Below are 18123 nucleotides of genomic sequence, written 5' to 3'. Positions count from 1 at the left end.
AAAATGAAAAGTTAAAACAGAAATGAAAAGGTACAGTGTCAAAAGTAAAATCCCTGCAAGCTGCAAAGAAACTTTTAAAGATACCATAATAAAGGCTCAATTTAAATGTATACTCTAAATTAAAATATACTAAGAGGACCAAAAAAGTGCCACTGTGGCTAAACAAAGAAGCAGTTAGTGGCAAAAAGGCATCCTTTAAAAAGTGGAAGTAAAATCTTATTGAGGGAAATAGAAAGAAGCATAAACTTTGGCAAGTGAAGTGTAAAAATATAATTAGGAAGGCCAAAAAAGAATTTGAAGAACAGTTAGCTAAAGATTAAAAAAAATTTGCTATTACTTTTTGAAAGTGCATCAGAAGCAGGAAGTCTGCTAAACAGCCAATGGGGCCACTGGATGATCAAGATGCTAAAGGAGCACTCAAGGAAGATAAAGCTATTGTGAAGAAACTAAATAAATTCTTTGCATCAGTCTTCACAGCGGAGGATGAGAGGGAGATTCCAAAACCTGAACCATTCTTTTTAGGTGACAAATCTGAGGAACTGTCCCAGATGGAGGTGTCCGAGAAGGTTTTGGAACAAATTGATGAATTAAATAGTAATAAGTCACCAGGACTAAATGGGATTCATCCAAAAGTTCTGTAGGAACTCAAATGTGAAATTGCAGAACTACTAACTGTGTTATGTAACCTATCATTTAAATCAGCTTCTGTACCAGATGACTGGAGGATAGCTAATGTGATGCCAATTTTTTAAAAAGGCTCCAGAGGCGATCCTGGCCATTAACAGCCAGTAAGCCTAACTCCGGTATCAGGCAAATTGGTTGAAACTACAGTAAAGAACAGAATTATCAGACACATAGATGAACACGATTTGTTGGGGAAGAGTCAACATGGTTTTTGTAAAGGGAAATCATTCCTCTCCAATCTACTAGAATTCTTTGAGGGGTCAACAAATATATGGACAAGGGTGATCCAGTGGATATAGTGCACTAGATTTTCAGAAAGTCTTTGACAAGGTCCCTCATGAAAGCAAAGTAAGTACTTAAGCAAAGTAAGCTGTCATGGGATAAAAGGGAAGGTCCTCTCATGGATCAATAATTGGTTAAAAGATAAGAAAAAAAGGGTAGGAGTAAAGGGTCAGTTTTCAGAACGCAGATAGGTAAATAGTGGTATCCCCAGAGATCTGTACTGGGACCAGTACTGTTCTACATAGTCATAAATGGTCTGGAAAAAGAGGTAAACAGTGAGGTGGTAAAATGTGCAGATGATACAAAACAACTCAACATAGTTAAGTCCAAAGCAGACCATAAAGAGTTCCAAAGGGATCTCAAAATTGGGTGACTGGGCAACAGAATGGCAGAGGAAATTCAATGTTGATAAATGCAAAGTAATGCATACTGGAAAACATAATCCCAACTATACATATAAAGTGATGGAGTCTAAAAACTAGCCATTGCCACTCAAGAAAGATCTTGGCATCATTGTAGATAGTTCTCTGAGAACATCCACTCAGTGCGCAGCAGCAGTCAAAAAAGCTAACAGAATGTTGAGAATCATTATGAAAGGGAGAGATAATAAGACAGAAAATATCATATTGCCTCTTTATAAATCCAAGGTACACCCACATCTTGAATACTGCCCGCAGATCTGGTTGCCCCATCTCAAAAAAGATATATTGGAACTGGAAAAGGTACAGAAAAGGGCAACAAAAATGATTAGAGGTATGGAACAGCTTCCATATGAGGAGAGATTAGTAAGACAGACATTTCAGCTTGGAAAAAAGACGACTAAGGGGGATATGATAGAGGTCTATAAAGTCATGACTGGTGTGGACAAAGTAAATAAGAAAATGTTATTTACTCAGTCTCATAACACAAAAACTAGGGGTCACCAAATGTAATTAGTAGGCAGCAAGTTTAAATCTAACAAAAGAAGCAGAGCCACTATTACTCCTGTTGTCCTAGATGAAGTAATTGTCACCAGGAAGGCAGTATTCATTGACGTCTGTAAGCGAATAGGTCGCCTTGGGTTCAGAGGGAAGCCTAGTGAGACCTTTCAACACCAGGTTTAGATCCCATAGAGTTGTGGGATGTTGGGATTGTGGAAAAAGATTTACTATACCCCATAGGAATCATTTTGTGGTTGGGTGTGATGGTACTGAGTACCCCTCTATTTGTTGGTGGAAGGCTGCTATAGTCACTAGGTGGATCTTGAGTGAACAGAGATAGTACATAGTATAGGATCTTTGAAAGTCACAGATGTTGGAGAAATTCGTTGGGAATTACACCAAACCTGAAACATGGACCACTTTTGCAGGTAAGTACAGTGTGTTGTGGACTTTCTACTATGTAGTAATACTTCTTGTACCTCCTCCAAGCAGGAGGTTTCTATGAGCTGGAACCATGAAGAAGCCAAGCCTTGAAGTGGAAAATCCCCAGGTTGGGATGCAAGCGCATTCTTTGTTCTGCGATAGGAGGTGTAGGCTGCATTGGAGAGAGATCAGCACACGCACATTTAAAGTTGTGACAGGTAAGGGTACCTAGTCTGTCTCAGCCAAAGTGGGAGCGATCAGTATGTGTGTGCTCCTTCTCTTTATTTTTAAGAGCACTTTTGCCCATAGAGGAAATGGGGGAAGGCATAGAGAAGATTTTGTCCCACAGAAGGAGAGTCACCCAGGAAGTGCTGTCTTGGCCCCACTCTGGAGCAGAAATGGGGACATTTCTTGTTCCGATAAGTGGCAAACAGGTCCGTGGTCAATGTTCCCCACTGCCTGAGTAGGTCGTGAAGCACTGCTAGGTTTATCTCCCATTCATGGTTGTGTGGGAACTTGTGACTGAGACTATTAAGTTTGGTGTTTCCAGAAGGTAGGTTGCTGATAGTGTGATGTTGTGGGAAATGCACCAGTTCCATAACTTGTGCCCATCAGGTCTTTAGGAATGTCAACAGTACCTGCCATTCCAGATCTTCATAAGCCATGGGAACCAGGCTGGGATTATCTCGGTGCCGACGGTTCTGATGACAGAGCGTGCTGGAGATCTTTTGCAGCTAGCTCAGAGGACTCACTATTCCCTTTTCTTATAACTTACAAGAGGGGTATGCGGCTGATTTCTTTGACCCACAGTCCTGGGATGTTGAGGGTTGCGGGGAAGACTTGTGCTTTCTGGATGACTCTTGGCGCGGATCTGGTAAGGGTTGGAGGGCTGCCTCCATGAAGGTGATCCTCTGTCTAAACTGCCTGTCCTTTCGAGACCTGAGTCTAAGTTGTTGACAGACGCCACACTTCTGCGGAATGTGGCCTTCCCCAAGGCAGCATATGCAGTGAGAATGCTTGTCTGCAACAGAGATGGCCTCTCTTCAGGAGAGGCACTTCCTGAAGCCCGGAGAGCTGGGCATACCCCACTGCGGGAAGAGGTCTTTGACAAGAAAAGGGGAAAAATAAAGTCTTTTTGGAAAGAGAAAAGAAAAAAATTACAATTAAGTCTAAGATTACCAACTACCAATAAGAATGCTAAAGAAACCAAACTGTTCGCAAATTGATTGCTAATGGCTCTGTCTCTAGCCAGGGGCAGTTGAGAAGGAACTGAGAGAGAGGTTAGCCCGCATGCACTGCTTAGCCTTGTGGTGGGGCACAAGGGGAGACAGCGCATGTACAGGCCTAACAGACACTACCACCAAAGTTCTTGCATCCTTGCACTGCCGATCGGCGCACACCTACAGTTGTGCACCCATAAGGACACTACTCAAAGAAGAATCAATTGGTTACAGGCTCCAACAAATCAACAGGTTCCTTATAGCCATCATTTATATCTATTAACACCTTAAAGAGATGTGCTTATAACCATCTCTAACACAAACTGCATAGATCTACCACGTTTGTAACTAGAGCTGGCTGAAAAATGGATGGTGTTGCCCACCCAGGGATAATTTTGATGAAAATTGTTTTCATCTAAAATTTTAGATGGAAAATTCCAGTTTTTCCACCAGAAATAGAAAACAAAATATTTCAATTGGGAAATGCTGCCATGGTGCCTAATGGGAGCATTCTCCTCTCTAGGCTACGGGGGTCCCTGGTTATTCAGCATTCCCAGGATGCATTATAGTTTCCCCTCTTGAAGAGTGGAGGCAGTGCATCATGGGAGATATAGTCCAGCCAGCAAGCCAGGCCCAGGGAGAAGAATGGGGAAATGACACATCATGGCAACATTTCCAAATAAAACCATTTCAGTTTTCAAGTGAAATATTTCTGGTTTTGGGGGGGAAAATAAATTTAAACAGAAAGCAGACACTTTTCACAAACATATTTGGTCAAACCCCCAATTTTTCTTCACAATTTTTCCATTTCAGTCGGTTCTTGACCAGCTGTACCTGTAACGTCTACTAATGATCTCAAGATAAAGTGTGACCAAAAACAGCTTCAATAAAAACATTAGCTTGGCAAGACTATTGGCTCTTTGTGAAGGCCACAGGTGCAACATAGCTGAAGAGAGCACAATCAACACTTACGTTTCCGTAACAATCCTCATCATCTTCAGACATAGCAGGTAAATACGCGGTGAGCTTTGGGGGTGTCTGATGATGCAGATTCTCCCATGTAATGGATTCAAAGAATGGATGTGCCTTAAGAGGTCCATACCCTCCCATTTCTTCACAGCCTAATCTCTTTGTAGCATCCAGAACCTCAACAAGTTAAAATGAAGTTAGCACTTCTTTAAAATAATGGCAAGCAGTTTCAAAACAAAATCTTAACTTTATAACAGCACAATGACAAACCCTTCTGTGCAGGGTTTTAACCTGCACATTAACATGCCGAACCATTACTATTAGTCTGTCCGGCTTTAACAAAAATATGCACCAACTTAGGGTAAATATTTTCTTCAGGATCATTACACTCCTCCTAACCCTCAGTGATAAGACAGCACTTTTTAAAGGCTCACACCATAAACATCTGTTACCATAATTTGAAAGCTGGTAGTCTTACAATGATATGTGATATGGATTAAATTCTTTGAAATGCAATGCAAATTAACTCGAATTTTACCAATAATGGAGCTATTTCTGTCTAGTAGCTAGAGGAATGTTTTCAGACCAATAATGCATCATACAACTTGTCAAGAGATAAATTCAGAGTATAAGAAGCTTGTAAATTTGTGCTATAAGTTGATGTGTTGTTTTGTGTGATTATCTAGAATAATTTGTTTCAACTTGGCTAATAGAGGTGTTCCTTGTACATACATCTTCTTCACAATTCAGATGAAAGTATATGTAAAGTGCTGTTTAATAAATCGATGCTTACTTTCAAGATGACAAGTTTTCTCCCTATATGGCCAAGAACTTTAGGGTTTCTTGCATACAAATGTAGGAAAACTTCATAAATTCAGCATATCATGCAGTTCCTATGTAATTTATTCATAGGAAAATAATAACTTGAATGTTTACCAAAAGCTTTTCCACAAGGTCTTTTGCCTTGGGGAAGAATTTTTCTGGGAAGTCATATTCCAACTTGATTATCTTCTGAAATATAAGATATTCATTGCTGCAAGAAAATAAACAACATCTGATGACTAAACATTATACTTACCTATGATACTTTTATCCTGGCATTGCACAAGCCAAATCAATAGTATATAGAGGATTCTTTTAAATTAATCCGTTATTCTTTAAATGTTAAGGGCCAGATTCTGGCCAGTGCCTGCAAGAATGCTCAAAAAAAGAGACCAGAGGGAGATCACAAGCGGTCTCTCACCTTTATAGCTCTGAGCAAGGGAGAGACAAAAATCCATAAAGGGAGAACAATTTCCTACTTCATGTGCCCTTTTGGGTACTAGATGCCTGAATGGGGGCAGGGATGCTGAAGTGAGCACAACTGACCCAGTGTAGAGGTGGGAGTATGTTACACCCAGTCCAAGGATGGAGTAACCACCATAGTGATGCAAACTACATAGCAGCTCCAGGAGAATTTTGACTAGTCCCTGGGATCTCCTGGTTGCAGAAGGGCACAATCTAGCCCTAAATGATTACAGAAGTAGATATACTGAATCATTAAATGAGAACATTCAGGGTGAACTGTCGTAAATTTCACTTTAAAAAACTATGCAATTAGTGAAAACTGAAACAAAACTATACTTTATGTATAAGATGTGATCTGAAGTCTCTTACCCAGCTCTAAATGGTGGCAATCCGGCTACAAGCTGGTATATTATACATCCAAGAGCCCAGAGGTCAGAACTTTAAAGGAAAGGGAAAAAGAGAAGAAAGCCACACTAGTTACTGTCTTTGTACAGTAAGCCTGGAAAATTTAAGTGGGACAGGATTTCTTAGTCTCAACTTCTACTAGTCAGGATACCAGCAACACATACAGCTGAATCAGTCTCTTCTGTTGGCACTGACCCGATCCAACCCACTGACTGACTCTCTCTCTCTGATTATAATAAAGGAATATACTAATCATTTCATAATATATAACTCAAGTTACATCTAAGCTTGCTTGTTTCTAAAACACTGCTAGCCAGCATACCTAACAGATCAACCAAAAGAACAGGAAAGCAACTACTGGAGCAATTTAAGGCACTGATTTGGATTCAGCTGTGTGCACTCCTCAAGAACTATTGCCCTCTTTGCATTTCTTTTAGAAGAAATTACAATAACAAAGCCAATCTTTCATTGAAGACTTTCATTTATGTTCAAAAAGCTAATGAGACTAAGTGGCATGTGAGGCACTTTTTAGGAGGACCACTGTGTCACAAGATCTTTTTGATATGCTGGCTTGAAAAGCTGCTTACTAATCACTTACTGAACATACATTATACCCAATTTGGTGAAAGACTTCGCATTAGCTTTTCTTTGTTAGGATAGGGCTTCTATCTATCTAAAGAGTCTACACCAACCCAGAAAACACAAGCTCCTTGTAAAGACAGAATGGGTAATGTCACTTCTAAAAGGAGATGGCTAACCTTCTAAAGAGTCCTTCACTAGCCAAACTCATTATAATACCTCTCTAAAGCAATGAATACAGAAGGTCTAATACTTACTTGCATTATTGTAAAGCTGCTAATACACATCTATTTCTAATCACTAATTCTCCGTTGTGGTGAAGGAACAGATACAACAGCGTGAAACGGATTATGCAGGGTGACAGGAACTAATTCCTGTCACCTTGCATTCCTATGTGAAAAACATAAGGGTGAAACTGTGAGAGACACAAAGCTAACTCCTGGACTACAGAAGAGCTCATGTGGAGCTCTCTGAAAACAAAAGTGGACTGAAGGACCAAACCAGTGGACTAAATGACTTCACTGCAAGAGGTCATGACTCTCTTCCCAACTACCTAAAAAAAGGCAATATATTCTATTGAATTTACAACAGAAGTTGTTCATGTTGGAGCTGACTTCTGTTCAAAATGGATTGTGAAAAGGTGGTGGCTATTTGGATGCAAAACCATGACTAAAATTTTGGTTTATTATTGTATTTCCAGGACATATATCCTTTTCACCATCAACTTCCTTCTCATGACAAAACCTCAGTCCTGTAGTAAGCCCCTATGTCTGTAGAACCCAGAACTCATGAGCAACCCAATAAGTCAGTGCTCACACATGGAGCAACATTTGTCAATAAAGGAAATGTATTTCAATTAAAAAACTACAAGAGGCTAAAGTGAATTTTTTTTTTTTTTTATGTGTAAGATTTTAAATACTATTTTTTCCTCTTAAAATTTTATTTAAGCTAAACCAATGGTTTTGTCAGAAGTCCATAAAGTTTTCTACATACACAGACTACTTACCTTTTACAGGCAGATTTCTCGGTCAACAACTCTGGGGACACATACTGTGCTGTCCCTACAAATGAGTTTGCCCGTGCTGGGGGAAAAGAGAAAGAACACACACACACAGTTAGACAAACCAAAATTTTATCTACTGAACAACATGTAATGCTACAGAAGCCCACCAAAATTCCATGTGTCTATGGAAAGTACTCTTTTCTTGGAAGGGGAGCTACAAAATTTCCCTGCCACTTTTATTCTTCTTGGGAGAGGGCAGGCAAGTAGGCATTTTGACTGGGCTGGTACATTTTAACAGTTTTGCCAGACTGCTACAGGATATTACAGTTCAAATATGTTGGAGTTATCACATCTCTCAACAAGAAGCTCATTCAGCTTGTGTTCTGTTACTTTCTGTTCCCTGCCTGGCACTTCAAAAGCCACACTCCTGGTGCCCAGAATAGTATAAACCACACCTGTAGGGCTCCTATGATGTTGCTAGCTTGTGCTGCAACTAATCCACTGCTTCACTTGTAGCACATGTACCACTCACCAGAAAACAAATGTTAGATGAACAGCAAAGCCATCTGGCATCACTGGAGGACATGTGTTATGGTGGTGTCACAGCCCATCAAGATTTGCATTGAGGGAGTAAGGGAAAGTGCTATTGGGAGCAAGGAACCCCACAACATTTACATTTAGCAAGTCTGAATTTGCAAAATCTTGACCCCGAACACACAAGACAGGAATTACCCCCTTCTGGCCCTCTTCTCTTTCAGGAGCCCTAAACAAGCCATGAGCAGAAGTTTAAACAATTACTCAAAAATTTTCCTCAGGGCAGTGCCTTGTTATGTTTAGTACTATATTCTATGTTCCTTCACCCAAATGAAGAACGTACACTGCATGAAATGACACAGGATGGCTTTGGGTTCACCTCATACTATTCTTACTTCTCACTCTACTGAAGAGCAAGCAAATCAGCAAGCTGTTACAACGTACGTCAGTTTCAAGGCAACCATTAAAGATGGCCATTTATTAAACTTTTATCCAAGTCTTTCTTTTTTAGATAAATTGTATAGTCAATTGCTTGACCTCATTTTAGTTCATTATGAAATATAAACAAATGCATTTTCCACACTATATATGTATGCATTAAGCACAAATATTACAGCAGCTATAACACCTTGCATTAGCTGAAGTAGCTTTGGCTTAAGTCAGTGGTCTCCAAACTTTTTATGTTGCCACCACTCCATTTGCAATCCCTCCCCCCCAGCTGGGGCTGGAAGCAGGGCCACGGTTGGACTGGGGGCTGCGATTAGGAGCAGGGCTGTGGCAGCTGATGGCCAAGTCGGGAACAACGGGCGGGCGCCAGGGGCCAAGGCTGCAGCCAGGAGTGGGGCTGCGGTGACCAGCTGCCAAGGCTGGGAGTGGAGACGGGGAGGGGGGCCAAGCCTGGGAACTATAGCCAGTAGCAAGGGCTGGGGCCAGGAGCCAAGGCTGGAGTCACGGTTGGGTGGGGCAGAAGTAGAGCTTGGGATAGAGTGACACTCCCTCCCTGCCCCCAGGAGGCTGGCCTAGGCCCTGCCACGCTCCCCCAACGTTCCTCCATGCCTCCCTAGATGGGGCGTGTCCCACAGCGTGAGAGTGTCTGGTTTAAGTAGAGCGGAAAGTTGTCAGGATCAGGATTTGTGATTTTACCATAACAGGTAGGGAGTTACTCTCATAGGCCAGTATTGGAATGTCAGAGAACAAGATATATAATTGTTCTATCCTAGTACAAACTTAGGAGGTGCTTTCACGTTTTTGGCATTTCGAATGCATGTGTTCAGAACAAAAAGATAAGAGGTACACCATACTACCAGAAAAACAAGGTAGGAAGCAGATTGGTTAAATGTAGGTTTGTGATGATGTACATGTTACCAAAGTATATAGTTCTACAAGAAATGATATAGTGTAATGTAGTGTGTATGGACATACATGCCACCATATATTGGTCAACAACATTTCCTTATCTGAAATGTGTCAAACACACTATAATACTATCACACAGACCCTGCCATTGCATGGAAGATTGTTCCTAAAAAAAACCTTACGAATTAAATCCCCAAATGGTTGACATTTTCCAATATGTTCAGTATTATAGAAGTTACCAGCAAAAGCCAGCTTAATGCTGGTTATATTGTTTTAAAAGATACCAAAACAAGACGCCAGGAAGTTTGTTACTGAAAACACAGGGTATTAATCTACCATTATTAAAGTCACTAAAATACCTGCCTCACTCAAACTTTTAAATTTTTTCTGAACTTTAAGTCACTGCTATGGGGAATACACCCTAGCACATGTAATCAGAAAAGACTAGGTTTTACTGGACAGTCAGAAGGATATATTGTTTTTATTTCTTTTCTTCAGAAACAGAGAAGAAATAATTAAGCTCCCTTACATTTTAAGATGGATAGAAAATTGGCTTTATTCCAAAACAAACTAACAGTTCTAAATTCACACTGTATGATCTGATCTACCTAAGCAGAAGTTTAGAGTCAATTGTTTTACAAACAGCCAACAAAACTATATTTAGACTATGGTATAATTACATACAATGTTCAAAGTTGATGACAGTTCAACTGCATACCTTGTCTACTATCTGCAGATAATACTTTTGCTGTTCCAAAGTCTGTTATTTGAATGTGCATCTCTTCATTTAGCAAAATATTCTCTGGCTTAAGGTCCCTGAAAAAGGTGGAGTCTCAAATTTAAAATTAAACGTGAAAACCAGATATCACATTTCAGTTCTGAAGTTAATAGTCTTAAAATGAATTCTACAAGTTATAGCACTGTACACAAACCTTTGTACATAATTAAATCCATCAAGAATGCACAGAAATTCTGTAAATACTATTGTGGCAATTTTCATTTGACATGGGGGAATCAACATTCAGAGTGAGACTAGCAAATTTCATAAAGCCCACTAATTTTTCCAATCCTTCTAAGAGTTAAAAAGAGTTAATCACAAAATGAGGTCAGCATGCATCTCACTTGTTCAACAAAATCCACCAAAAAGAGTAGTAAAATTGTAAACATGACTGATATGGTAATACGGACCTGAAATTTACACTAAATTTGACTATAACACAAAACATCACTAAGTCTTAAATATCAGGGGCCCAAGAAAGACCATCCCACAAAATTGAATCAATAGGACAGAGGTGAAAACTAAACTAAAGCCATACTTGTGCAAAAATTTACACACTGACTTTTGTAGGCCGGCCTCTGGTTGTAATAAAAAAATAAGAGCATGTCAACCAACCAAAACGTAGATGTTGCAGGATGCTGTAATTAAACTTACAGATTGGCTCTACTTAGTGTACATGAAGAATAGCATTGTAGTGTTTCACATTTATTGTGTCTGTTGTATCAAAATTTGCCCAGTTTACAAGTGGTTTTTTTAAAAAAAAAAAAAAAAAAAGGGGGGGGGGGGAGGGGAGGAAGAGTTTTCCTCCAAGTGCTAGCCCTGAAAACTCAGATCTAAAAGTCAAGCTTGATTCTTTCTGGCTCATGCTTCACCAGTGAAAAAAAACTTTGCAAGTCAGTCAGTCAAATGCTACTTTCAGGAAAAATGGTTACTAACCTTTCGTAACTGTTCTTTGAGATGTGTTGCTCATGTCCATTCCATGTTGGTGTGTGCACGTCCACATGCTCGGTTACTGGAGATTTTTTTGCCATAGTGGTATCTGTAGGACTGGCTCTGGCACCCCCTCAGTTCTCTCTTGCTGTCAACTCTGATGGCGGGGATGGAGGGCGGGTCATGGAATGGACATGAGCAACGTATCTTGAAGAACAGTTATGAAAGGTTAGTAACCATTTTTTTCAAGTGCTTGCTCATGTTGATTCCATGTTAGATGACTTACAAGCAGAATATCTGGAGGTGGGCTTGGAGTTCATGAATGTGCTGTTTGCAACACTGGTCTACTGAAGTTGGCGTTGGTCCTTGGCCTGTTGGATGACAGCATAATGGGATGAAAAGGCATGGACTGAAGACCAGGTAGCAGTTCTGCAGATGTCTTGGATTGGCACCTGCCTCAGGATGGCTGCTGAAGAGGCATGTGCCCTGGTCAAGTGGGCCAACACAATCGCTGGTGGGGGCCCCTTTGCTTGTTCATAGCAGAACTTGATGCAAGTGGTTAACCATGAGGAGAGCCTCTGGGAGGAGACCAGCAGACCTTTCATTCTATCCGACACCACAACGTAGAGCTGCATCAACTTACAGAAGGGTTTAGTCCTCTCGATGTAGAAGGCCAAAGCCTGTTAACATCCAAGGTATGCAACCTATTCTTTCTGGATCAGTGTGGTTTCAGAAAAAACACCAGAAGGAATGTGTCCTGGTTATTGTGGAACGTAACACCACTTTTGGTAAGAAGGCTGGGTAGGGGCACAGTTGTACCTTGTCCTTATAAAACATTGTATATGGTGGTTCTGAGATGAGTGCCCTAATCTCGGAAACCCTTCATGCTGAGGTGACTGCCATCAGGAAGGAGACCTTTCAGGAGAGAAGCAGCAGAGAGCAGATAGCCAATGACTCAAGACGGGGGGAGCAGACGGGGGAGGCTCTGAGAGACCCAACAAGATTAGGTTCAGATCCCAAAGGAGGATGGGTTCCTAACTTGAGGGTAAAGTTTCTCCAGGCCTTTTAGGACCGGATCATCACATTATTGGGGGGGATCATCCTATTATTGGGGGGCGGGGGGGGAGAGACGACGACCAAAACAAAAACAAAAAACAAACAAACAAACACACACCTGATCTACCTTGGATCGTAGGCTGAAATAGCCGCTAGATGATCTTTCAACAAGGAGAGAGCTAGGACTTGATGCTTGAGATGTAACAGGTAGTTCAATACAGACTGAATCAAGGCTTGGTAAGGAGAGAGTTTCCAGATTAAAGCCCAACAGGAAAACTACTTCCATTTGGCCAGGTATATTGCTCTAGTAGAAGGCTTTCTACTGCCCATCAAGACCTGCTGAACTTGCATGAGCAAGCCTGCTCCTCCATATTTAACCATGCAGCAGCCACATTGTCAGGTGCAGGGACACTAGGCCCAGGTATTGCAGACTGCCATGGTTCTGGGAAAGGAGGTCTGGCCAGAGTGGGAGCTCCAGCGGGGTTGCTGTTGACAGTTGCAGTAACATGCAGAACCTGTGCTTTAGCAGCCATGTGGGCACTATCAGGATCATGTTCGACTTGTCCACTTGATTTTCAAAAGGGCCTCATGGTATCGGCAGCAAGACATACATCAGCACCCGTATGTGGGTGCAGGAAGGCACTGGAACCCTGGCGAGACCACAGACAGAGCAGAACTGGTTGCATTTCCTGTGCTGGCTGGATATGAACAGGTCCACTTGTGGAGTTCCCAATCTTTGGAACATCATGCCGATAGCCTCTGGGTGCGGAAACCACTCGTGACAAGATGAAAAGGACCTGCTGAGGAGGTCCGCTAGGGCATTCGTGGCACCCGGGAGATGTGAGGCCATGATATGAATGTTGTTCCGCACACAAAAGTCCCACAGCGGAGGGCTACTTGCCAAAAGGCTGACGAACGGGCTCCACCTTGCTTGTTGATGTAAAACATCACGGCAATATGGTTTGTTAGAACTTGGACCGCTCTGCTGGTCAGGTAGGGAAGGTACACCTGACAAGACAGTCACATTCCTCCATATAAATATCAGGGAAATCAAGGCAAAGTCCTGTGTCCAGAGCCTTTGTGTGCTTACATTGTTGAGGTGGGCTCCCCACCCCAAATCCAATATGTCTGAGACCAGCATCACCGAGGAAGTTAGTCCTTCAAAGAGTATTCCTTCTAATACTGAATGACAGTCTGTCCACCAAATCAGAGACAATAGGACAAGCAGTGGGACCGTGTAACCACTGTATCTGCTAGGGGTGGGGTAGACCGATGTTAGCCACAACTGCAGGGGTTTGAGACGTAGATGAGCATGCTCGACAACGAACTGCAGACTGCCATGTGGCTTAGCAGTTTGAGGCAAGTCCTGACATTTGAGAGAGGATAGGCTCGAATGTGCATGACGAGATCTGTCATGGTTCAGAACCAGGGCTCCGGGAGAAAGGCCTGGCCTCGGTGGAATCAAGGACTACACTTAAAAACCTCCTCTATCTGCTGAATAGGGACAGAGAGTTGACTTTTGCTCATTCACAAGCAGGCCCAGACCCTGGTAGGTGGCCCATACCAGATTGAGGCTGCATTAAATTGGAGTTTGCAACTCACCCTGATGAGCCAGTCATCCAGGTAAGGGTAGATCTGCACCCCACTCAACATCTTAGTTAAGCAGTGACCACTACCATGCACTTGGTGAAAGATCCTCAGGTAGGTGAAAGGTAGTGCCATGAATTGGTGATGGCCTTGGGTCCACCACAAACTGGAGGAACTTCCTATGACCGGGGAAAACTGGGATGTGAAAATAAGCATCTCTTAAGTCAAGGGTGGCATACCAGTCCCCTTGATCCAAAGAAGAGATGATGGGGGTAAGGAAACCATGTGAAACGTCAACATCTTGAGATATCTGATGAGGTGACACTAGTGCAGGATAAATCTAAAGCCTCACTTTCTTATCCCGAAGGCCAAGGAACAGGAATAAAACCTCTTTCCCCACATGCCTTGAGAGACTTCCTCCATGGCCTCTCCCTGTTGGAGTTTTTACCTCCTGGATGAGCAGTTGCTCATGAGAAGGGTCCCTGAAGAGGGACAGGGAAGGGGAGTGGAAGGAAGGAACAGAAGAGAGAACTGCAGGGTGTAGCCATTTGATATGGTGTTGCGGACCCAACAGTCCAATGTAACCTGGGTCCACGCAGAAAGGAATGAAGCCAGACAGTTGAGAAATAAACGTGGAAATGGATCCTGAAGTGAAACTGGGATGCCGTCCTCGAGCACACCCTCCAAATGACTGACGTAGGCCACTAGGGTGGTGCATAGAGGCCAGCTGAGTCGTGGAGGAGGCTGGAACAGGATGGAGTTCCCGTCTATGGGTATGTCTATACTGATGGCGGCAAAGTCGCCGCCATCAGATCGATCTTTCTGGATCAACTGAGTGGTAAGTGTAGACCCGCTCAATCGATCAGGAAGTCGACTGAGTAAAACCATCCCCTCAAGTAGCATAATGCTGCGTCTACGGGAACTGTGTTCCCGTTGGCGCAGAGCAGAGAAGACAGCGTGCAGAAGGGAAGAACAGCAGTCAACGGGAGTTACGCAAGCTACTCTGAGTAGTTTGCGTAACTCCCATTGACTGCCGCCGAATCTCCAGGTAAATTTAGACCAGGGCTCTCTCTTCTCTTATAGGTGGAACTGCTTCCGAGTGGCCTGGGAGGTGTACAGGCCTAGGGAGTGTAAAGTGGTTCTAGAGAGTCTTTCGGGCTATGGAGCCTATTGTCAGTTTGCTCAAAAAAACCAAAAACCCCAAAATGGCACTGCTGTCAAAGGGGAGGTTTTGTATGGATTGCTGAACCTCTAGGACAACCCTGATGACTGCAGCCAGGAAGTGTGCACATGGACACTGCAGAAGCCATTTGCCTGGCTGCTGACGCAACTGAGCCTAATGCTCTTTGCAGGGAGGCTCTAGCTCCAGCCTTGCCTTCCACTAGGATGGAGGCAAACTTCTCCCCGATCTCGTGGCAGAGAGTCCTTGAATTTTGCCACAGAGTCTCAAATGTTGTAGTTATATCCCCCCAGCAGCACTTGCTGCTTGGAAATTCTAAGCTGAAGACTAGCTGTGGAATAAATTTTTTCCAAAACAGGTCCAGCTTCTTTGCTTCTTTATTTTTAGGCGTTGAGCTTGCCTGGCCCTGCCTATCCCTCTCATTTGCAGATGGCACTACTAGAAAGCCCAGGGTGGGTGTGAGAAAAGATATTCATATCTCTTGGCTAGAACATAATATTTTTCGGCCCTTTTTAATGTTGGTGGCAAGGAGGACAGGGTCTGCCATAAGACCTTAACCACCATAAGCACCCCTTCATGCACTGGCAATGAGACCTTGTTCAGTGCTGCAGCTGTCAGAATATTAAAGAGGCTGGCTGTGGGCTCCTCTACCTCTAAACCCACATTGGAGACAATCCTTTTAAGGAACTACTGGTGGGCCCTGAAGTTATCTGGTGGGATTGGAGGGGCCAGGCTGGTGACTGCTTTGTCCGGGGATGACGGGGAGGTGTTCAGTTGAGAATGTTATGTTCCTTATTCCTTGGGTAAAATCCTCAGTTTGGGAATTATGTCAATTAAGTGAAATGTTTACACTAACCGCCATTTTGAAATGGCAAAAGAACAACTAGGACTCCATCTTGGAGGTCTTCTTCCCCAATGTTTCCCGCCCTTTCTGGGGAAAAAGGCAGGAAAAGTAAGGTGGAAAGGAGTGTGATCTGCCTGGCAACAGAACTCTATAAATTGTGGTGAGCCAGTCAGCTCGGGGCTGTCCAGCCTAGAGGCAGCAAGGTATCATCACATGCAGGAGTCACTGGAAGAAGAGAAGCCTCTAGGAAGAACATCTCAGATAGCCCTCCCCCCCCAAAGAAGATCAGCATACCTACCTGCAGCAGTTCCCGAGTTCATCAGCCGATCCTGAGTTCCTGGCTCATCATCCTGGGAGTTGTGAACTACACCCCAGGAGGGTGAAGAAAGACCTTGAGTAGTACTTATTAACTTTGGGCCTGGGTAGTTTAGGTTTAAGCTGGGAAAGAATCTGGAGTTAAGCTCCACCTTGTTAATCCCCTCACTTGTTATTTGCCCCCTGAATAAATTGTTCCTTGTTTTGCTTTATTCTGAGTTTTGGTATTTACCCACCTGACTGCTCTGACGATAGATGCGGAAGGGGGACCTAGACACTGTGTAATTGTTGGCAGGAGGGCTAGGGATCTCCCATAAAATCCTGTTTATTTTCTCCAACAGAGGGGGTGGTATTTCCTCCTCTTCCAAGGCAGCTGCCCCTACTTCCGGATCTTGCAGTTTGGTGCCGGAGTTGGAACCCATACCCTGTTCCTGCACCCGAACAGTCGGTACCACAGACCGTTTTTTGGATGTGGTTACGGACGACTGGTAAGAATAGGGTTATGGCATCATGGGGATCCCCCATGGATTCCAGTACGGCCATTGAACCAGCCACCGGCCCTGGGGCTGGCTTCCTGCCATGGGACCCATACCCAAAGCCTATGCACCCAATAGCTGGTGCTACTGGGGTTGGTGGCTGGATTCCCCTTCCGAATCCAAGGAGGACGGTTCTTCCCTTGGAGACCATGATGGAGGAGACGGTGTTTCCATCTCTCGACTGCAGTGTGGCACCAAGAAACGGTGCCAACAGGAAGATGATCGGTGTCAGGCTTCCCGAGAGCAGTGTCACATGGGTAAGGAATGGCGAGATGGCGGCGGGTGGTGCGGTGCTGGGGAATAGAACAAAGACCAGTAACCAGGGCGACTGAGATCGGCGATACACAGCCAGGGAGCTGTACCTTGGAGCCGAAGACTGGTGACAAGAAGACAGAGACCTTTGCTGAGGAGTGAGACCGGGACCAAAGTGTTACAGACTGGTGCCGGGATTCAGAGGAATGGCATTGGCTGGTTGCCCACTGCAGTGCCCCAGAGCAGGTTGTCCCCTGGAGGTGGATGCCTTCCCTGATTGCTGAGGGAAGGTTCGGAGCAGTGGGGGACACTGATAGGGCCACAAGATCCATGGCCATTAGAAAGGCCTCTTGCAGCAAATGCACCACTGGTGGGGAGGCCCCCCCTCCTTCCGCTCCCAGGAGTCAGAGGTGATTCCCTCAGCGGGCTTGAAGCCCTTAGCAGAGAAGCTGGCTCCTGCTGCTCTGAGAAGGGCTATTAGGATGATCAGCGGAATGGAAAACCTTTCTTATGAGAGGAAACTCAAAAGTTTGGCTTGTTTAGCCTAACTAAAAGAAGGTTGAGGGGAGATAGGATTGTTTTCTATAAATACATCAGAGGGATAAATACCAAGGAGGGAGAGGAATTATTTAAGTTCAGTGCCAATGTGGACACAAGAACTAATGGATATAAACTGGCCATTAGGAAGTTTAGACTCGAAATTAGATGCAGGTTTTTAAACCATCAGAGGAGTGAAGTTCTGGAATAGCCTTCCAAGGGGAGCAGTGAGGGCAAAAAACCTAGCTGGTTTCAAAACTAAGCTTGATAAATTTATGCAGGGGATGGTATGATGGGACAGCCTAGTTTGGCAATTGACTGATCTTTGACTACTGGTGGTAGATGCCAATGGCCTGTGAAGGGATGGTCGAATTCTCTAACAACTCAGAACCCACCCCATCTTTCTTGGGTGTCTGGCTGGTGAGTCTTGCCCACGTGCTCAGGGT

General features: G+C 43.6%; 1 protein-coding gene across 3 annotated transcripts in view; it reads right to left on the bottom strand.

The window, feature by feature from the left end:
• Positions 1 to 18123, bottom strand: part of PDPK1 (3-phosphoinositide dependent protein kinase 1) — an 87965-nt gene that overhangs the window by 19773 nt on the left and 50069 nt on the right. For all 3 annotated transcript variants that reach the window (XM_067534093.1, XM_067534091.1, XM_067534092.1), the window contains 5 exons: positions 10381 to 10478; positions 7776 to 7851; positions 6155 to 6223; positions 5435 to 5531; positions 4502 to 4675 (listed from right to left, as the gene is read on the bottom strand). In XM_067534093.1, the coding sequence (XP_067390194.1) occupies positions 4502 to 4675; positions 5435 to 5531; positions 6155 to 6223; positions 7776 to 7851; positions 10381 to 10478 (514 nt within the window). The remainder of the gene's footprint in view (positions 1 to 4501; positions 4676 to 5434; positions 5532 to 6154; positions 6224 to 7775; positions 7852 to 10380; positions 10479 to 18123) is intronic.

Source organism: Emydura macquarii, unplaced genomic scaffold, assembly GCF_026122565.2.
Source record: "Emydura macquarii macquarii isolate MOO-44397 ecotype Brisbane River unplaced genomic scaffold, CSIRO-AGI_Emac_v2 contig_3390, whole genome shotgun sequence".
In the NCBI taxonomy this organism is placed as follows: domain Eukaryota; kingdom Metazoa; phylum Chordata; order Testudines; family Chelidae; genus Emydura; species Emydura macquarii.
The sequence above is the reverse complement of the archived record's forward strand: the minus strand, read 5'-3'. Positions and strand labels throughout refer to the sequence as shown.